Below are 21,299 nucleotides of genomic sequence, written 5' to 3'. Positions count from 1 at the left end.
TTAGTGCTGCTTTTAGAAAAGCCACATGTGTTGCTTCATTAAGTGGGAAACACTTCTGTTATCTGGAATGAAGTTAAAAAGTATTTAAATGACATTATACTGTAGTCATAGCTTGATAATCATTTATTGAGGAAAAGTGATTACCCTTCAAAGCAGCCCCTACCCATTTTACATTTCTTTTGTGACTCATGAGAACTGGAATGACCAACTTCCATCACCAGCTGTGGGATTTGGAACGGACAGCATTAACTGCTGGCACTAAATCCCAGCACCAGCAATAGATCCTGCACAGGTCTTCCTGCTTCCATTAATTCCAGATTTCCACTACCCAAACAGTTCCCCAAAAGCTTTTTTTTTGGGTTTTTTTTTGCCCAGGTTTTCAACTGATATGAAGTCATTTAGTCATTGTTTGTGCCTAGAGCTGTGCGTGGTTACAAATGGAGAAATCAGTTATTATGCATCCAAAATTTGAGATATTATTGTAGTATTCTTCTCATTCTCCCCATTAATTAAAAATACCGGCAATTTATGAATTAAGACAAGGGGCTAAATCTTCTACATCACTTAGATTTTGTACTAACCTATAAAGCAATCAAAAGAAAAATAACAATACACATCTGGAGCTCAAGAATTGCAAAAGATACAAGCATCAAATATATTTTGGACATTTTATTTAAATATAATTTCAAGAAATGTAATACAGCCATTTTGTATTTGTTTTAAGGTGGGGTTTTTTTCCCCCAAAGGCTCTTCCAGGTGATGGTGACCACTCAGTGCCAAGGGTTTATTCAGACACAGTTACACCTGTGACAATTAACTGAATATGAAATATCTAGACAGGACCTACACCTGAGCAGCTTTATCTTTTCAGGGACATTCTGAAAATGTCAGTGCATTCACAGTTTCCTTGCCCACAGGCTACAATTCAGTTCTCTAAGTTGATAAATGCATCTCTTTAAATGATCACAAGTTTGTCCAGCAGCACCAGTCCCTGACTTCCAGACACACCCTCAGAAATTCTAATTCTTCAACTTCACACCTCTGCAAAAATAAATCTCTCATGACCAAAAAGTCCAGGCAGCTTCCTGAAACAGGACAATGAGTATGAGAACACAGTGTAAAAACCAAATTTTTTAGTTGTTTTTAGTCAAAGGCAGCAGATATTTGCAGCACAGAACCCACCAGAGGACAGATACTCAGTTCAGTACATGGCTCCTTCATCTTCTTTATTTAGAAAATAAATAGTGACTGGGCCGTGGCTGGTGTGAACAGTCTCTGTGACACGGGCAAAGAACCAGGAGCCAATTCCATACAGTAAAGTTGGGATGCCTGAGGAGAGATAAAAACACGTTACACACACACAGAGTGAAATCCAAACTGCGAGTTCAGAGCGAGGAATGGTGACTCCAAAATGAACTGAGAGGGAAAGTATGCCTTAAAAAAATGTTGTCTTTATTTAAATGCAGCAATCAGTGCTTAGCACCTTTCCTGTTGACACAAGGCAGGAAGCAGCAATATGCAGGAATTATTAGAAAAAGAAAACAGGAGGAGAACAACATGAAAGAAGTGAAACATTGTCATGTACATGTGATTTCTACTGATTAAATATATATATATATATATATATATTCAAATACTAAACCCAAACTCCCAGAATATCCACTTAAGTTACCTGAATCTATGTCAGAGCAGAAATTAATAAAACAGGCAGTGAATCCATAGATCAACATGAAGCTGCCCTGGGGAAAATCAGCAATCAAAACTACCAGCTCCAACAGAACTGCAATGGGCAAAACGGTTTATATATTTTTATATATATATTTATATGTATATATATATTTAAAGTGACATGTTTTAGCACTGCCAATTTATCCATCTATTACAGACAATATTCTATTTGTTACAGAGGAAAAAAACAGAGCTGGATTTAGGCCCTGAGTTTGGAAACACCAAATTTAATATGCTTGAAGCTAAGTGCTTAAGCAGAATTCTGAGGGAAATAAATTGCCTTTTTAACCGTGTTTTCCAATCATTTAAATATGAAACATGAAGAGTAGTTGTGAGAAAAACAAAGGTGTGACTGGGTGGAGGGAAAAAGAAAATCAGATTTAAAGGTGCTATTATGAAATCAATGTTTGTGATTATATTTTCTCACTACATCAGTTTGGAAAGGTCGAAAAATTAAGAGCAGCGGACATGTTTTGAAAAAGTCACTGAAGACTTATGAAAGAAAGAAACATCTAAGAAATTAAACATGAAAATAAAGAATGCAGGAAATGTTGTGGCACTGGCACTGTCCATGCTGGCATTTAAATAAGCATTGAATCTGCAGCCAAAGTTCTGGAATAACATACTTCAAAACTTAACTACATCTACTTTTATATTAATAAGATGCTGATAAAGATTTTTTATTACAAGGATATCTATTCCAGCAGCACTTAAAGATCCAAGCAGCCTGACCATTCCTGCCCCAGACACTGCCTGAAAGAGTTTCGCTTCAGAATTGCTCAGAGGACAAAAGTTCCTCCCCGGCACGCGGATTTCCAGCTGGAAAACGCTCCCTGCCAGAAGCCTGAGCGGGTTAAATACCAACAGTGCGATCCGTGGCTGTCACCGCGGGCAGAGCAACACGAACCCGGCAAAGCCCCCGGCAGGGCCGGGCTCGGCTCTGCCCTGCCTGAGCCCACGGCCCGGCAACTCCTGGGCCGGAGAGGAGAGGGAAAGAAGGGGAGAGAGAGGAGTAAGGAGAAAGGGCGAGGGGGAAAGACACCGAGGAGAAGGGAAAGGAGAAAAACAGGGGACGGGAGAGACAGAGGAGAACGGGGGAGAGAGAGGAGAAAGTGAGGGACAGGGAAAGAAAGGAGAAAGTGAGGGACAGGGGAAAGAGGAGAAGGTGAGGGACAGGGAAAGAGAGGAGAAAGTGAGGGACAGGGGAAAGAGAGGAGAAAGTCAGGAGGAAAGACAGAGAGAGAAGGAAGGAGAAGGAAAAGGAGACGGAGAAGGCTCGGAGCGGAGCTGCCCGGTCCGAGCCGCCGTCCCGGCCCCCTCAGGACGCCCCCGGCGCTCGCTGCCCCTCAGGCCGCCCCGGGCCGGACTCACCGGCGTTGAGCACCTTGAGGGCGGTGAAGAAGGCGTCCTGCAGCGCCAGGTCCTGCGGGGCGGCGCGGGAGCAGTGGTACTTGATGAAGGGGAAGCAGCCGGTGCGCAGCACCAGGTAGTTGGCGCCGTCCACGGGCCAGTTGAAGTGCGAGAGGCCGAACTGGTCGTTGTGCACCGCGCTGTACTTGACGCAGAACGAGGTCCAGTGGGGCAGGCGGCGCTGCCGCAGGTGCTGGCTCAGCACCTCGGAGGCGGGGGGCCGGGCCGGGGACAGAGCCGGGCCCCGCCACAGCAGCAGCGCCACGGCCGCGCCGTGCAGCCGCCGCAGCAGCGCCCGCATCCCGCGGGGCTCCGCGCCTGCGCCCGCAGCGCGCCTGCGCCGCCCGGGGGCGGGAACCGAGCGGGGACGGAGAGGGAATAGCTCTGGGAACGAGCAGGAATTGCCTCGGGAACAGAGAGGGACGGCGGCCCAGGAGTGGAGCGGGAATGGGCCCCGATCTGGGCCCCTCGGTTCGGGGGGTTCACTGAGGGTGAGGGGCTGGAGCGTGTCCAGGGAAGGGAACGGAGCTGGGAAGGGGCTGGAACCCCGGGAGAGGCTGAGGGAGCTGGAGAGGGGCTCAGCCTGGAGCAAAGGAGGCTCAGGGGGGACCTTGTGGCTCTGCACAGCTCCTGACAGCAGGGGACAGCCGGGAGGTCGGGTTGGGAACAGGGACAGGAGGAGGACATCGTCTTAAGCTGCACCAGGCTGGACAGCAGCAGGAATTTCCCCATGGAAAGGGTGGTCAGGCCTTGGAAAGGGCTGCCCAGGGAGGTTTGGAGTGCCCATCCCTGGAGGTGTCCCAGGAGTCCCTGGAGGGGACACTCAGTGCTGTGGGCTGGGGACAAGGTCACAGGCTGGCCTCGGTGACCTTGGAGGGCTTTTCCAGCCTCAGGGATCCTGGCATTCCGTGACAGACACACCGAGGGCATGGACCACCCTGAGCCCTGCACGGAGCAGGCAGGAGTGGGAGCATCACCAAAAAACGGACAATGGCGTTTTTAGAAAGGTTTTGTTGACCCCGACGTGCTGAGGGAGCACCTGCAGCCCCAGCCGGGCTCACCTGTGCTCAGGAGTGTATCCAGCTGCACTGGGCTGACCTGGCAGACCTCCCGAAAAACCTTCAAGTGTCAGACCCCTTCAAATAAATATTTTTAAATCACAGCCTATATTCCATTTTTCTAAGTAAAAGCTAAGGTTTTGAACCATTTAGCATTCTGTTTGAGAGGGAGGAAAAGTCTAGGAAACTGAGAAATGGAAACAGATTTTTTCTTTCAATAATTGCCAGCAATATCTCAAACTCAGCAATCTTAGACCATGGAGCTATCCAGTATGAACATGCTAATTAATCAATTACTACCCAACAATACGCCCTGTTTATTTACTGTACTACATGTGTGTACAACAAGTAATTATTAATCATCACCAGCAACAAATTTCCCCTTCAAGTTCACCTCCCTGTAATTAATAGAGCATATAGTTTAGCTTTAATATCTTTCTTTAGTAGTGGTAACAGTGGCTGAGGGTAGAAAAGTTGGAATCTGGTACTGTGCTGAAGGGTTGAAATAAAGTATTGAACCTTAAAAGTGATACAATGCTGTTGTGTTTCATTAATTACATTAATGAAGGTTGTAAATGATTGTACTTCTTAATCTTTTGTTCTTCATCAATAGAACAAATCTGGAATCTAAAATGAAATGCAGAGATCTCTACAGTGTAACAGGGGTTGCCTCTGAACTACAGTATCCCGTTGTTAAATGGATTTTATGTGAATTTTTAAGGATAGCCTTAAAAATCCAGGAATTTGTTACCTTAACCTAGAGGGAAGGTGGTGAATTCTCCTGATCTTGAGGTACTGGAGATCTTCCAGGAAAGAGGGAGGGTGAACATTTCATTTCAGAAGACATCTGGAAGTGGTTGTGTTGATAAACTGCTTTTTTTTTTTTTGCTCTGTGCTAAAGAGATGTCATTCTAAATGTGGAAATGTGGGCTAAAAGCTTTTTTTATTTCTTTTATCCAGGGCTTTAAACCCAACTACCTAAAACAGGAGACCCAGTTTCCAGTATCATCAGCTCTTTCAGGAGAATGACCTGCTCTGTGCTACACTAAATTCTGGCTGCAACTAAATCCACCAAGTGCTGCCAGTTAAACAAACATCTCCATTTCCAGCTCTGACTCCTGGGGAGCACAAATCCTTTATTTTAATTGTCTGCATCCTCTGCAGTTGCTGCCAAACCTGCTGGCCCTCACCTGCTTCTATGAGCATTCCTCCACTCCCTGCAGCTGAGGAGCCAGCTCCAGTTTTTGCCCAAATCTGGCATCTTTTGGGGCAGTTTCTGATGAGAAGCCACACTTGGGCCACCTTTAGTCTTTTGCTTCACACTTGTTCTGTTTTTCTTCCCATCCAGCTCACGTTCTGAAATTTAGTCTACAGTTCAACAACTCTGTTACTCTTTTCATGAGCGGGAATAAATAATCCAGTAGTGTGAACAGAATTATACTCCTGACTTTTTAACAATATTATCACTTCATTTTAAATCTGCAGCGTTGCTAAAAAAACCCACATTTTTGGCACCAGCAGCATGGGAGCTGAATGTGAGAGACTGCAAAGCAGTTTCCAATCCTTCCATCAGCTCAAGGCTCAGAAGTGTTAGTAGTAATTAAAAACTTTTTTTTTTTCCCCCTCTCAAAATACATTTCACACTTTGCACACGCTGAGAAATCTCTCTCACCACGGGAACTTTCAGGTCACTTGTTTCCAGCAAAAACAGGTACAGTTTTCTTTTGTCAGGGCAGAACAAAGGCAGAAGGAAGTGCAGGTTTCATTTCCTCCTAGGACACTGCAGTCTATCAAGTGCCAGTGAACTAATGAGCCTCTCAGACCTTATGTTGTTCTGGCTTGGATCAAGGCTTCCTTTTCCTTAACCCTTTGGAAACCAGCTCAAGTGCAGCTAAATTCCACCTTGGCAAATTCTCTGTGGGCTCTGGGCTATCCAAACCCAACACCACAATGATGTGAAACAGCAATAAAATCAGAAATTAAAAATACTCCTGTGGATTTTTATTTGAAGCAGTAACCAGCATTTATGCAAATGAATTAATTCTGTGATCAAAGGGAAAAAAACCACAGAAAATAATGTCTCATGCTGAGGGATCAAAGATTTGCTGTCAGAAAAACTGGGTGCTGATCTCGTGCAACTGCTTGGTCTTGTTTAGTATTTGTGTTAAAACTGGTTTTGCCTGAGCTTTTTGGGAAGTAATCCCAAGGATACTGGCCATTCCTAGGATAACAGCCTCCATGCAGAGAGATCTGCTCTTCCACAGTAAAATGTGGAATGTGTTGTCTGTTGGGATATTAAAGATCTGACTGAATGTGGGATGTTCCCAATGGCACGGGCAGGAACCACAGAGATTTTCTGTCTCAGTTAATGTTACTTCACACACCAGCTCAGAAGGAAAACCAAACCTGTTCTTACAGATGAGGAAGCATTTCCAGAAGCAGAAGGAATGAGGCACTTGAACATTTTCTGTTAACTATTCTTTCAGAGCATCTGCTTCCCAAGGTTGCTCTTCTTCCAATCTCAGTTTGTTTTGTGCTGTAACTCCTACAATTGCTTCAATATCTCGAATTGCCATCTGTAACAGATTCCAGGAATACAAGTTATTTAATGGGCATTATAATGGAATCCAGCAGCCAGGGTGCACAGCTGGCAGTGCCTGCCTTGCAGAGGTAACAGGGTTACACAGGACAGGATGCACCAATTAAATTTAATATTACTTTGGAGACACTGGGGGGAATTATTAGTAAATATGTACAAATCCCAGGTAAATAAAAATACAATTTGTACTCCTAATTAACTAACAGGTGTTTTATTTCACATATGTTCATGCACAATGGAGAAAAGTTCTCTCTTTTATTTTTTCTCCATGGTTGCTTTTCATTCCCTCATATTGAAAAATGAGATTTTTTTTTTGTTGTTGTTGTTTATTCTGTAACATGTTGAAATTTAATTATGTCTTCCCCAAAAATCTGTCATTTCACACTCTACTGGAAAATCCAGTCAGGGTGGAAAGAATCTGCTATAAATTATGTGACATGACTGAAAATACAAATCTAACACAGCGTTCCCCTTCACCTTCCACAAAACACACTCAGGATCTTGGAAAGTTTTTTATGAAGTTAAAGGTGATGCAGCTCAGCAAAAGAAGCTCCCTGTGGGCAGCTGAGCAATTCTGTGGAATCAAAAGCAGCTTTGTGAGGAGGGCTTGTTCCAGGGCACGGGGTTGGGTTGGTGATTGCTTTGCTGGCTCTGGCTGCAAGGTGGGGGAATGTCCCCAGGGTGAGCCCCTGTGCTTTGTCCTCCCCCTCTGCAGCACCCAGGGATGGGCACATTCAAACAGCAGAGAAAACTGGGAACAAAATCCACTTGGGAAATGGATGGCGGGGTGAGGGTGGGAAGGAATGGATTAGTGGCTGCCTGCTTAAAGAAATGAGTGTTAATAATCCAAGCAGTTATTATCAACTGAGAGATTTGTTTCTAATTTGAGATTCTTACCTTGATGGTGTCCCTTTAAAATAAAGCAGGCAATTGTGACAGAACTGTGTGAGGCAGTGCCAACAGCTCCTTTGCTCTTCCAAAGGACACTCAGGAGCATTAGATTACAAATAATTTCGCGCTCAAGGATGTCTCTTTTCAAAGAAAAAAGTTTCAAACTTAAATTTAACTAACGGGTGCCGTGGGAGACCCACTACACTGACCCAGACACTGTAAACCACACACAGCCAGTGATAAAAAAGGAATGGTTTAGCACTTGTTTATGATCCAGCATGAGGTATTTGCAGGCCTTGTACAGAAATTAACCAGGATCGTTAGTTAATTAACACCTCACCTTAAAATTGGTCTCGCCTTGCATATTAGGTGCTGATATTTCTTGATGGATGATGAAGAGATTGCGAGCAAAGGTCAGGAGGACCCCCTGGAGATCCTCTCCGATTGTTCTGTTAATGATATCCAAACAAATGAGTTTACCAATGATTCCCTTCACATGCTTAAAAACAATCGCCCTCTCATTTGTGCCTGCCTGGTGCTGGAATTTAATGAGGATTTTCAATCTCACAAGGTGAAAATCTTCAGGGAGATATGAAAGATGAGGCTCCATTTTAACTTGTCAACGGAAAGGATTTGTGTAATAAATAATTTTTATTAATCAACTTAGCAGAAGTAAGCAGAGAGGTTTCAGCTACTCCAAGTAAAAGGTGACTGCTGAGGAAGGACTGAAGCTGCAGAACACTTGAAACACCCACATCATTTGGGAAAAACTTGCTTCAGCCTAAAATTTGGGAAAGACATTTCAGCAGGATCAGCATTCCTTGGATTGTTGCAGCTTTGGAGGCTTTGCTTTCCCAGTGGTCCACATAGACTCTCCACACCTTGTGGAACAGGGAATTACACTGATTAATAACGTGCCTCATTCACTGGAATCGACCACAGATCTCTGATGGAATAAAATGGGTAATTCTCAGAGATGTTTCAGGTATTTCAGTTATTTTATAAGCTCCAACTCCTACAATCTTGAAAATATTTCCCAATTAAGGCTATGAAATTGCTCTGAAAATGTGATGGCAGACAACAGGAATCCTCTTTGTTTCAAGTTGAGTTTATTTCTTCTTGTCCTCCTACCAAAAAAATCAGATTTTCCCTTCCTGCAGAGGCTTTTTCTGTGCTGGGAGATCGTTAGCAGATCCCATTTCTGCCCTCCCTCTCCTTTTTAGTCTTTCCATGTCAGTCATGCTCTCCAGAACTCTAAATATTTTCACTGCCTCCCTCTCACAGAACAGCAGGATTTCTTCCAGCATCTCCCAGGATACACTGTTTATCTTTTTCCACAGGATCACGACATTGTTTAATTCACAGTTCCCAAAACCTCCTTGTTCCTCATATTCATTACTGCTCTCTAAATGTAATTTCTTCCACCTGGTTCCAACCGAACCTAATTCTATTTCTCATATTGTTCCTTCAATTTGTGGAGATCATTTTGAATTCTGTTCCTGCCCTCCAGAACACTTGCAGGCACATCCAGCACTTGAAGAAGCTGTTTTGTTATCCAGGTCATTAATGAAATAGCTGCAGCATCAAAGGAATACAGAACAGGCTGAGAGCACAACGCTTCAGCTCCTCACTTATTACATCCTATTTGGGCAGGAAACTTGGGCAAGAGCAATGTAAAAAGGCATTTAACTTCACCCTCCTTTGTCTCCTGGAAGTCATGGTTTTAATAATGTTGCCTGTAAGAGTAAGGCTGTGCTAATCCATGGGAGAGATGCTCCTGAAGGGAATGCAGCTCTCCTGAAGCCAATTCCAGCAGCTCCTGAGCCTGCTTTGCCACCAGCCCCTGGGCTCAGCACAGTCCTGGCCTTCTTGTGTTACTGAAATGCTGAAATCCACCCTAAAACTCCCCCAAAGGCCAGTCCTGGGAGGAGTCAGGGCCCTTCTGTGAGCAGGAGGTGACAGTCAGGTGTTCAGGCTGCTCATTCCCTCCCTGGCCTTTGTCACTCCCTGCACACCCAGGCTGTCCCCAGCTCCCTGGGTTAGGGACAGCCCCCACATCATTCCCAGGCTGTGCCCCTGAGTGTCCCCAGCTCTTTGTCACCCTGGGTTAGGGACAGTCCCCACATCATTCCCAGGCTGTGTCCCAGAGTGTCCCCAGCTCTTTGCCTCCCTGGGTTAGGGACAGTCACACTTCCATCATTCCCAGGCTGTGTCCCTGAGTGTCCCCAGCTCTTTGTCACCCTGGGTTAGGGACAGTCCCCACAACATTCCCAGGCTGTGTCCCAGAGTGTCCCCAGCTCTTTGTCACCCTGGGTTAGGGACACTTCACACTTACATCATTCCCAGGCTGTGTCCTTGAGTGTCCCCAGCTCTTTGTCACCCTGGGTTAGGGACAGTCCCCACAACATTCCCAGGCTGTGTCCCAGAGTGTCCCCAGCTCTTTGTCACCCTGGGTTAGGGACACTTCACACTTACATCATTCCCAGGCTGTGTCGCTTCTGGTCTTCATACAACACAAAAACTGTTCCCTGTTTTTCCTGTTAATGAAGATAAAATTGCTTCATTTATTCCTAAAATTGTGGGAATTGTAATAAATGTGTTACGGTAAGTACACACCCAAACTAAGGAGGGCTGGGTTGGAATTGTGTGTAAGGAATTCTTGCTCAGTTTAAATAGATTATTGTTCTAACTTATTGTAGAGAACACAATAAATGCAGCAGAGTCTATTCCACAGCAAGTATTTGGGTTTCAAAGCAGTAAGAGATGGTCAAAAGTATCTTAAAAATTATCTCCTTACACAGTTATTTTTATTAAGAATCAGGTTAACCCCTAAAAGTCTTATATGCACTTAAATTGAAAGAAAAATAGGTTTGTGTGGCACTTGAGGCTTAGTGGTGGACATGGGGGTGGTGGGTTAATGGTTGGATGATGTTAGAAGTCTTTTTCAACCCTAACAATTCTACAATTTATAATTTATATTGCTAGAAGTGGTTTTATCATAAAAGAATTTACAAACAAAAATTCTGCAGAATGAATGCCACATTTTCCTCGTCTTTCCTGTTCGTACCTGGAGGTCAAATCCAATCCCATGAGCTTTGCACATGTGGAGGAGGAGGTTGTAGGAGATCCCTGAGAGGCTGGAATGCCTCAGCTGGCTGCTGGCCACGGCACACCAGGGGCTGCTGGGGACAGGCTGCAGAGAACAACCCAGGACTGCTCATTGTCACACCAGTTTATATCAGAACACAACAGCTAAATGCTAAATTATTGACTTTTCACCCAGGATTCCTCATTTTCACACCATTTATATCAGAACCCAACAGCTAAATGCTAAATTACTGACTGACTTTTCACAAGGGATGGAGGGACAGGACAAGAAATGGCTTCAAACAGATAGAGAGTGGGATAAGGTGGGATATTGGGAGGAAAGTGTTCCCTGTGAGGGTGGGCAGGCCCTGGAATGGAACTCCCAGAGAAGCTGGGCTGCCCCTGGATCCCTGGAAGTGTCCGAGGTCAGGCTGGACGGGGCTTGGAGCAGCCTGGGACAATGGAAGGTGTCCCTGCCCATGGAGGGGTGGAATGGGATGAGCTTAAAGTTCCCTTCCAACCCAAAAACCATCCTGGGATCCTGTGATTCCATCAATGGCTTTTTGCCAGTGAACTCAGCGAGGAGTAAGGCTCCATTTGGAGGAATTCCTGTTCCTCACAGGCTCTGCTGGACACAGACATTTCCACAGACCCCTGTTTGACAGATCAGAGCCACAGAATTGCTCCATGAACCACATTTTGGTGTTTTCACAGCTTCAGTGGTCACTGAGCTCTGTGAGAGCACCGAGTCCAACTTGGCCTTGAACATTCCAGGAATCCAGGGGCAGCCACAGCTGCTCTGGGCACCTGTGCTGGGGAGGAATTTATTCCCAATATCCTACCTGCCCCTGCCCTCTCTCCCCCTTGGATAAGTTTAAACTCTCAGCAGTGCCAGAAGAACAGAGATGTTGCTCTGAGGAGCTCTGAGCAGAGCTGTTCTAAACCAGGGCTTTCCTGGTGGTGTTTTTCATGTCCCTGGGAGCAGGGACACTGCACATCAAAGCCTGTAATTTACAGTATTTTCCCTAAAATGATATTTGTTTTGACATTGACTCATTTAAGTTGACATAGCTGAAATCCTGATCTAATACATCTCTGCCTGAAAATTAATCATGTTTATAATATTCTGAGAATTAATAACACCCATTGCTCAAGTCATTAACTTAAAAAAGGAGCTTCCAAAATCTGTTTCTCTGCAGTAGGGGACCACAAATAAATGAATGCTTGATAAAATAATCCAAGCAGCAGTTTAACAAGCGTAAACTTGAATGTGGCTGCAATAACACAGAACTATTGTTTAAGGGTTGGCATCAGGTTGATGAGGTGCTTATTTCAGCTACAAAGCATGCATACACATGCATAATGAACTGCAGGATGAATTATTAATGTGTTGCTTATTTAGCCTCATCTGTCTAGAAGATAATGTATCCTAACTATAATGAGTGATTGGTTTTGTACATAATTACAGGAGCAGCAGTATCTAGGAAATTTGTTCTTTCAAAGAAGGAGTTCTAAAAATAAAATCCTCGCGCAAACTGCGGGGCTGCTCCGTTTTATCAAAATCAACCCTACCAGCATGGAGAATATCTAATAAATTAAAAGGGACAGAATCATTATTAACATCATAATTTTACACAAAGTGTTTTACTTAATCATTCATTACAGATCATGTGCAGTAAAAACATTTGTCTCTTGGTTTGTTGCTTTTTCTCTTTTCCTGGGAGACTGCAGTCTTGTAGTTAACTCTTCAGGAGATAAAAATCTCAGAAATACAGAAAGAATTAAAAATAAACCATATAATGACAATTTATGTTAATTCTGACAGAATTTTAATTAAAAAAAAAAGTTGCTACTTGATTACTTTTCATTTCTAAAACTTGGACTACTGGGACTAATCAGATCTAATTTACTTCTCTCCAACTAAAAGTGGTTGCTTGACGAGAACAATGGATCAAGAGCTCGTTAACCTCTAAATTACAGCTCCATGACATTTTTGGAATGGTGATACATTCCCTCCTCTATGGATGGTAAAAAGGGAGCTGTGAATCTTCTGTCAAAATATGGCAAACAGCTTTTGTTCTCAATCCATACATGTGTGTACACAGACAGGCACTTCTTACGCTGACTTTTCTAAAGACCTTTCTCTTCCCATTTTATAAAACCCCAGAATGTTTGGGTGGGAAGGGACCTTAAAGCTGATCCCATTCCACCCTCTGCCATGGGCAGGGACACCTGGGACATCCCAAGGTGCTCCAAGCCCTGTCCAGCCTGGCCTTGGGCACTTCCAGGGATGGGATTGTTCCACTTTAACTCCTACTGTGCTGTTAGCCCATGACTTCATTAGGCTGGTAAAATCCAAGAGCAGCAGTTTAAAACCTGGAGGGAGCAGCTTCAGCTCCTCTAGAACAGAACATGAACTGGGAGTTCCATGAATGGTTCTACTGGGGAACACATCACTGCTTACAGGTTTTGTCCCCTCGTGCTGAACCCCTTGGCTTTTGCTTTCCTTTGCTCCCAGAGGTGCTTGCAGGATGCTGGAGCCACAATCCAGGTTTCCATCTGTCAGGTACACCAGGAGCTGACTCAAGGCCAGCTGGTCACTGTAGCAAAGGTCAAGGTCTGTTGCCCACACCTAATCAAAAACAAAGAGGGGCATTCAAATAAATTACAAAGAACAACAACAAGAGTAAAATTCAGCAATTGTGAAGGAATATCTCTGCTTTTATTTGTCCTGTGTGTTGGCATTCCTGCTTTTGGCTTCCTGGTGCTGGGGCAGGGCTGGCAGTGATGAAGATGGGAGGAAGGAATTCCTGGTTGGGAGGGTGGGCAGGCCCTGGCACAGGTGCCCAGAGCAGCTGTGGCTGCCCCTGGATCCCTGGCACTGTCCCAGGCCAGGTTGGACAGGGCTTGGAGCAGCCTGGGACAGTGGAAGGTGTCCCTGCCATGGCAGGGGTGGCACTGGATGGGCTTTAGGGTCCCTTCCCACCCCAACCATTCTGGGATTATGTGATTCCACAAACCACTTCCAAACAGGAACAACCAGAACTCTTCTGTGACTTCAGAAATAATCTTTCAGGGAGGCTGAGGGAAGCACCATGGATTGCTTCTGCAAGGCTTCTCCACCCCAATAACCAGAGCTTGAGTTTTTCCCACTTTAAAAATCCCTGCCAGTGAGAAATGTTCCCACACACCAAGAGCTGCCCTACAGAGGACCCCTTAAAACAAATCTCCCAGTGAACAACTTGCCTCAGCCCTGGAATGGTAAATGGACTCATTATAAGGATATTAAGGGGTCAGGCAGCCAAGGCCTCTTGGAAAACTGGAGTTAATTTCAGAATCATATGCACAGAGTAATGCCCTTTGGATAATGGGGAATAAATCACCCCAGTAACAGTTGTTAATGTCTAACTGCCAAGTATCTGTTGCTGTATTAAATATCCTATTTGTCAACTTAAATATTTCCTGCTGCACGGTCTAAAATGCAAATTGGATGCTAATGGCTGGCTTTACTTAGTAATAGGGGAATGTTCCCCAATTATAATACTTAATTTTCTTCAATAATTTATTGGTTATCATCACTTCTGTGAGACAGGAGGAACTTTGTTGTCCATTTCTCCTTTTCCAGTGTGTGCCAACCTTTTCAATGAGCCAAATAATAATTATAAACTATTCACATTGTGGGAGTGTTCCATTAATTTCGATAAATATTATCAACAAATCTCTGTCAATATGTCCTAGATCTTATCTGAGCTGGGTTTTACCCTCTCAATTAAAACTTTGCCCTCAGAAAGAAATGACAGAGCTGCATGAGGCAACCAGGGACTGAAAATCTTGGATATCTGAGGGCTGTTCACTGGCTCCAAGTGAAGTGTTTGCTCTCAGTCCAGACCCTGATTACACCTGACCTCAAGATCCACCCTTGAAGCTTTGCTGACCACACAAACAGAGCTGCAGGAGGCAGCTGGACTGAAGGGGCACCATAAAAAAGGTTAAGCCAAAACATCCCTGTGACTGAAGTGATTCCCAGAGCAAAATGCAGGGAATGGGCTGAGGATTTATTGGCAGATAAAACATTAACAAAGCAGCCTGGCAAAGCTAAGCAGCCATCAGCAGTGGATGAATCCACTCCCCCCTCCCAGGGACCCACACAAACCCTACCAGGTGTGGGGCAGGAGTTACTCCCCAGATCCCACCTGGTCAGTGCCTACAATCAAAACACGAGCAAGTGACATTGTTTTCATTTCAGATGGAGATAAAAACCCAGTAATTACTTGTGTGATCCATCTCACACCATCTAAACAAAGCCCCAGCATGCCAGGCTGGTGCCCAGGAGCTGCTCTGGGAAGGATGGGAGCTCTCCTGGAGCCCCTGCTCCAGGGAATGGCTCCAGCCTGCCCAAGGGAGGGGCTGGCAGAGCAGGGAAGAACAGAAAAAGCTTTTAGCAGGGCAACTTTTGTGCTGGGAATGATGAGATTGACCAAAGACTGGTTTAAGGAGTTTCTGTTTGCTTCCAGAGGGGATGAAATAGTTTTTGTGTGTGATTTCATCATCTCAGCCCCATTTCTGCTGCTGCCTACAAAACGAAGGAAAGTGTCCATCCACCCCTGTTGTAACAAAGGAGGGCTCCAAAACCTCCTTCAGATTCATGTCCTCCTCAGGCAAAGTCATTGTAATATTTTGCATTTTCCAATATAAGGTGTGGGGAGGGGGAGGAGGAGGAAGAGGAGGAGGAGGAGGAGGAGGAGGAAGGCAAACATGGCTGGAAGCCACCTGTCCACCTCCTTTCATCCCTGAGCCTGGGGCTGAACCACCCCTGCTGGAACTCAGAGCAGCCAAATGGTCACTCCTTGGTGCCAGCTGGGATCACCCCCAAGGATTGTTTTCCTGGCTCAGGGCTCTCTGAGAACACTTTGGTTGTGGCCATGTCCCCTCCTGCCCTGGATGTGTCCCAGAACATCCCTGACGTGGGGGAGAAAGGAAGAAGGATCAGATGGCACAAGATTTTCCAGCTTTATCCTAGCAGGGGATTCCCTTTTGCCATGGAAACACAAAAATGTCCTTTAAATCCCCTTTGTGCTGCTACAGAAATGGGAGAACACAGGGCCTGGAAAAGGGGTCTGGCCACACAAATCATCTCCTCCAGTAAATCAGGAGCTCTTAAAAGATGACCTGTGCAAAGGTGAAGTTTAAGTAAAGAATGATACAATCCTACAGATTAACAAACATCTGTTATTGAGCCCATCCCCATTTTCTGAGCATACACAATAAGGGCAGAGATGTAATTGTACACATTTATGATTGGGGGTGTCAAATCCTGACAGGATTGCATAGAAAAATAGCAGAACACAAGGAGTTTTCATTTGAAATGTGGGGATTTTCAGAATTTATGTTCAGAAATTAGACTGGAAAAGAACAGCCTAGAAGTGATATCTGATTTTCAAAGTCCCAAGGCAGGAGGTAGAGGCAGTAGTTAAGATTTTAGATTTAAGACTGGTTTTGGGACAAGCTAAGCCCAGAACAGATTATGACTCTCCAGAATCGCACCAATGGAAAAACAAAGAGTTAGAAATACATCCTGCAAGACTTGCTGGCTGTTTATCCAAGGAAACATTTGCTTCCAGGGGATTCTCCTTGGGCACACACAGCTTCAGAGCCGGCGCTTTGTGCTGAAGACATCTCCAGTGAATAAAGTCACAATTATGCTGGAATTCTTTACAGCTTCCATAAAAACACTTCAGCTTTAGAATGTAAACTTGAGAAGGGAAGGAAACGTAAATTCTTAAAGAGTTACTAAATTACAGCTGGGCTCTCTCTGCTTTAACTGTTTTATCTCTGCTGCTATCGACGGCTGCGTTACTGTGAAGAGCACCCGTGCTAGTTTTAAAGAAGTGCTTGAGTGATACTGTAAAAATGTCAATTAGTAAAATATTAATGCAGCCTGGGCGTTGGAAGGAGAGTGGCTTTTATGACTTTTAAACCCTGCAGGAGGATTGATTGGGGCGGTGCTGGCAGGCTCTCCTCCGGCTGCCATCTCGTGGCAGCTGCTGGCATGGGCTGGGGCTCGCCCAAAAACTCCGATTTTAGGGCACTGCAGCTCCTCTGTGCTGCTGGATACAGGGTTGGGAGATGGTTGATGGCAGCAGCGTGGCTCTTGTTGGAAAACAGCACATAAAAATGTGTTATGTTCTGTCTGGAGAGAGCTTGGGACGCTGTGGGAATTGTCCAACCCCAGCACTTTATCCAAATTATTATTCCCTCACTACTGCTGGGAAAGGCTGGGGCTGTGCAAAAGCCACCAGACCCATGGAAAAGGTGGTTTAGGGTCCTGCTTCTCCAAATTATGATGTAAGGAAGTCGATGTGTTTAAATATTCCCACTCAATCCAGTGGATTTATTTGGGTGCAGCTCCCAGGTGGGGTCTGACAGTCAGCACTGGGCAGGACTTCACTCTGAGGGGCCAAGGCTTGGCTTGGAATGATCATTGTGAAAAATAAAGTGGGAATCAGAAGGGATTCACTCCAAATTATGCACCTCCACTTCTTCCCCAAGACACTGAAGACAGCATCTCCATCTCCCGTCCCCTCAGGATCAAGGCACAGGTGCCTGAAACTGAGATGGAAACAAATTCCTGAGGCCCTGAGGCAAACAGGGAATTTTGTGGAGTCCCAGCTTTCCCTGCCCCTTGGATCTCGTGGCAGCCAAGGCTCTGTCTGCCCACTGAGCTGTGTGACAACACACATTGTTCCTTATCCATCCTTTTCTCCTAGTGCTCCAAAGATCACTATTTTCTGTAAAACACACTTGGAAAAAATTCCTGAGTATCCAGGAAATGCATCTGAGCCTCCCACCTACTGCATTCAAGGGGACACTTGTGAAAGGAGTGAGCAAATGTTCCAAAGGTCTGATAGGATTTCTTGTTTGCCAAAAAAATGGTGCTTTCAGGAACACAAGCCTTTGTGTGATCTCTCTCTCTCCCAAGACAGATGGCCTCATTAATTGCCTCCACATCCAGTTAAATTTAAAAACCTGTGCTTAAATAATGTTAAAGTTGTGGTACATGCTGATAAACATAGGAAATGTTAAGGTAAAAATCAGCTGGGAACAAGGGAACAAAACCAAGATGGATGGTACATGCTGATAAACATAGGAAATGTTAAGGTAAAAATCAGCTGGGAACAAGGGAACAAAACCAAGATGGAACAGACAGGAACTCTAAGAAGCCACAAGGATCACCAAATGATTGAATGTGTCCTTGTTTGTTCCAGGAAATGTCACAACCTTAATAATCCAGGAAGCAATCCTGCACGTCAGTGACCTCCTGGCTTGAGTGGAGCAATTGGCAGAGCTCCCGTGGATTTCCCTGGGTGAGAATGTCATCCCTTCATCTTTCTAAAGAACTTTCATGGAACTTGGCCAGTGTGGCTCATCCAGAGCTCTGATTACAATGCCTGTGCACATCCATTGTGGGAGTCAAATATAACTGGGATCTGAATTCCAGAGCTCACAAACTGCTGTGAGGGCCAGGCCCTGGCACAGGGTGCCCAGAGAAGCTGTGGCAGCCCCTGGACCCCTGGAAGTGTCCAAGGCCAGGCTGGAAGGAGTTTGGAGAAACCTGGGATAGGGGAAGGTGCTAGAATGAGGGGCTGGAATGAGATTGTTTTTAAAGTTCCTTCCTACCCAAACCATTCTGTGATTATTCTGATTCTCTGGTTCACCACAGCCACCCTTACACTGCTGTCAGCTCCCAAAAACCTCAAAGTTCCCCAGCTCCCCACAGCCTTGAAATCCAGGGATGTTCCCTTTACAGTCAAACATCCTAAACACTGAGGTCCTCAGTGAAAATTCCAGAAGAAAACAATGTCAGGAGAGTGAAAAACAAGGAGATGCCTCAGGTCTACATGTGGTGCTGTTAGAAAACCCCTGTGCTTCCCTCAGCTCACGTGCCCCAGAGTTTGGAAATTGCTTGTTCCAAAGGGCAAAGCTTTCTCCTGGTATTTTTTGGAGTTCCACAGGAAAGCTGGAATTTCTCAGTCTCAGGGAGACAGGGTGAGGTCCCAAACGTGCCCCACTCACCTGCTGCTCCCTCGTTTGGGGATGGGTGAAAGCCACAAAGTCCACGGAGAAGTAGCCGAGCACTCCTTTGGATTTACAGGCCTCCCCAATTTTCAGGCAGAGAGCTTTGAGAACCTCAGGATCCACGGAACGCTGTGGGATGGTGGTGCCAGAAGATCTGAGGGGCCCCTCAGCGTGGAGCTGATCTCCAGATGACAGCAGTGTCACCTCCCCCGTTGGCTCTATCAGCAGATCCACCGTCAGGTTGGTGACGCTGCCCGAGGACGGGAAGGCTTCGATCACCCCACCTGGAATTGGAAAGGAATTGTCCTGGGATCAAATCCAGCAGTGCTGCCCTTCAGAGTGCACAGGATGGAGCCAGCAGCTCCAGGGGGGACTGGAGAGACAGCAAATAAATCAGTGCAAGGGGAGCAGCAGAGCCAGAATCGTGGATCTCTTGGAGGAGAAAGGAGTTTAATTAGTGGCTTTTCATTCTCATTTCCAAAGTGGATCAATCCAACAGCTGACTGGAAAACAGGCTCTGGGGTAGCAGGAGTGAATCCAGCTCAGCACCAGCCCACAACAGCTGGGAAATGCAATGTTGGGATTTGGGGGATGGTAACTCCTGCTGGGAGCTCATCTTGGAGACTCCCATCCATGTAATGGTCTTAGATAAGAGTCTGCCTGTGGCATTTACCCACAAGAGGAATTTGGCACAGAAATAACAATTTCCAGCATGGTTTTCCATAGGAAAATCACCAAGGTAACTGCCTGGCATTCTGGATTTGCCTTTTCCTTGCATATAATGCCATAATCCAATTTGTTGGGACAAAAAACTATGTAATAAAATTGGTACTAGATGTGTTAAGTGGCATTATTTAAAAAGAAAAATGCCTTCAAGGCTTTGATTCATCCTTGTCTCTTCCATAAAGAAATCTATATATTAAATATTCTTACATTTACCTCACGTCCTGGAATTCCCTAAAACCTTTCCCCAAATGTAACAGTCTTTGGTGACAGCCAAGGATTAAGGAGTTGGTGCTTATGGATTGAGAATCCAGGATTAAAATGGACTAAAATCTTGGATAGGACAAATGAATGATAGAACAATGGCCTATAATTCATTGGTAAATGAACATTTGAAGCATAATGGAGAAATAAAAGGAGATAAATATTTAAATGGGCCCAAGACTAACAAGAATATGGCAGACAATATGGCATAATTAGTCCTTCTAACACTTCCCAGCGACTTTGCAGTCTTATTTACCTTGAGTAAGAAATGTTTGGAGGAATTTTTCCCATGTAGGGAATCGTTTCTCATTGACTGGCTGTACGTGCTGTGCTAAAAGGCCCGGCAGCTCCTGGGAGATCTTCACCAAAGCTAGCTCCTGCAGAAACAAATTAAATAGAACCACAAGCAATTTTACTACAGAAATGAAAACTGCTTGTGGGGTGATTAAAAACCAGGCCTCCAACAGGCAAAAAAAAAAAAAAATGTGGTTACTGTTTACCCACAGTCAGGAAGCCTTTTTTAATTTTTCTGCTTGCTCCTCTTCCCTCCTCCTGCAAAACTGTCCTTCTCTGAAAGCCAGTCCCCCTCTCAGCACAGCATCTCCTGCATTATAATTTATATCAATAATTGGATCTGGCATCTGAAAATGCCAAGTACTTGGTAACTGCTTTGGGATCAATAGCAGCAGTCAATAACTTGTACATTGCTTGTATTTTGAAGCAGCATATTGAAATAGTCACATATGCCAGCAATAGTTTTGCTGGTTCTGTGTTCAAGCTCTTCTATCAACCCAAATACCCTTTAGATAGAAAAAAAAAAGAAAAAAAAAAAAAGGAATAATCAAGCAAAAGCATTTCTAAAGCAGGAGATATCCTTTTAAATCTGTAAAATATCTGTAACAAATTCCCAAGTGCCTGTGTCTTTGGTGGAATTTGATTAGTCACTCCACAGCTACAACAGCTTTTTTCCTAGTTTTAAATTCTTTATTATCACACACACAGCCCAGCCCCATTAAATACAGCAAGTAACTGCTCTGCTTTTACTGCTCCCCAAAGTCCCAGAAGAACAGGAGCATATAAAGTGCAAGGACCCTGACTGGATTGCTTCAGGCTCCTTTTCTTGCTGCTTCATGAGCCTCCCCCTGCTCCCCTGGGGCTCTTTCCTCTGTTTTCCATCCCCTCTCCTCAGCACCCCGTGCTGCAGCAATGACCAGCCCTCCTCTGGTCCTGCCAATGTCCTCAGCCACAATCACCTCATCCCAGGCTCTGGAGGAACATGAGGAAACCTTATGGCTGACAGCTAAGAATAGCAAATAAAAAATTAAAGCTGTTTTTCCGGAGCAGTGAGTTTGTAGAGATGGGCTTTGTCATGGAGCACATGATGGAAAGTAACCAAAAATGCAAATTCAAAATGACTTCACTGGGATTTGCCTACCAGCACGAGGAGGATGGAGCAATGATTG

At 44.9% G+C, this 21,299-nt stretch overlaps 2 protein-coding genes across 3 annotated transcripts in view; both read right to left on the bottom strand.

The window, feature by feature from the left end:
* Positions 1 to 654: 654 nt before the first annotated feature.
* Positions 655 to 3,459, bottom strand: CUNH15orf61 (chromosome unknown C15orf61 homolog). Of its 2 annotated transcripts, XM_041418980.1 has the most exons (3): positions 3,100 to 3,459; positions 1,183 to 1,329; positions 655 to 1,085 (listed from the first exon to the last, which is right to left on the bottom strand). In XM_041418980.1, the coding sequence occupies exons 1-2, from the start codon at positions 3,437 to 3,439 to the stop codon at positions 1,202 to 1,204; spliced, it is 468 nt and encodes a 155-aa protein (XP_041274914.1). In that variant the 5' UTR covers positions 3,440 to 3,459; the 3' UTR covers positions 655 to 1,085; positions 1,183 to 1,201. The 2 variants fall into 2 exon arrangements, with proteins under 2 accessions (XP_041274914.1, XP_041274913.1); XM_041418979.1 differs by having other exon boundaries at positions 655 to 1,329.
* A 2,755-nt stretch (positions 3,460 to 6,214) lies between these two features.
* The window catches only part of IQCH (IQ motif containing H), a 51,473-nt gene continuing 36,388 nt past the window's right edge, over positions 6,215 to 21,299 (bottom strand). The window contains exons 15-21 of the mRNA XM_041418662.1: positions 20,093 to 20,213; positions 18,847 to 19,133; positions 13,238 to 13,405; positions 10,754 to 10,879; positions 10,162 to 10,223; positions 8,027 to 8,135; positions 6,215 to 6,772 (exon numbers count right to left, since the gene is read on the bottom strand). Coding sequence (XP_041274596.1) covers positions 6,671 to 6,772; positions 8,027 to 8,135; positions 10,162 to 10,223; positions 10,754 to 10,879; positions 13,238 to 13,405; positions 18,847 to 19,133; positions 20,093 to 20,213 — 975 coding nt within the window. The 3' untranslated portion in view covers positions 6,215 to 6,670. The remainder of the gene's footprint in view (positions 6,773 to 8,026; positions 8,136 to 10,161; positions 10,224 to 10,753; positions 10,880 to 13,237; positions 13,406 to 18,846; positions 19,134 to 20,092; positions 20,214 to 21,299) is intronic.

This window comes from Onychostruthus taczanowskii, unplaced genomic scaffold, assembly GCF_017590055.1.
Source record: "Onychostruthus taczanowskii isolate IOZ18803 unplaced genomic scaffold, ASM1759005v1 scaffold6, whole genome shotgun sequence".
Taxonomy (NCBI): domain Eukaryota; kingdom Metazoa; phylum Chordata; class Aves; order Passeriformes; family Passeridae; genus Onychostruthus; species Onychostruthus taczanowskii.
The sequence above is the reverse complement of the archived record's forward strand: the minus strand, read 5'-3'. Positions and strand labels throughout refer to the sequence as shown.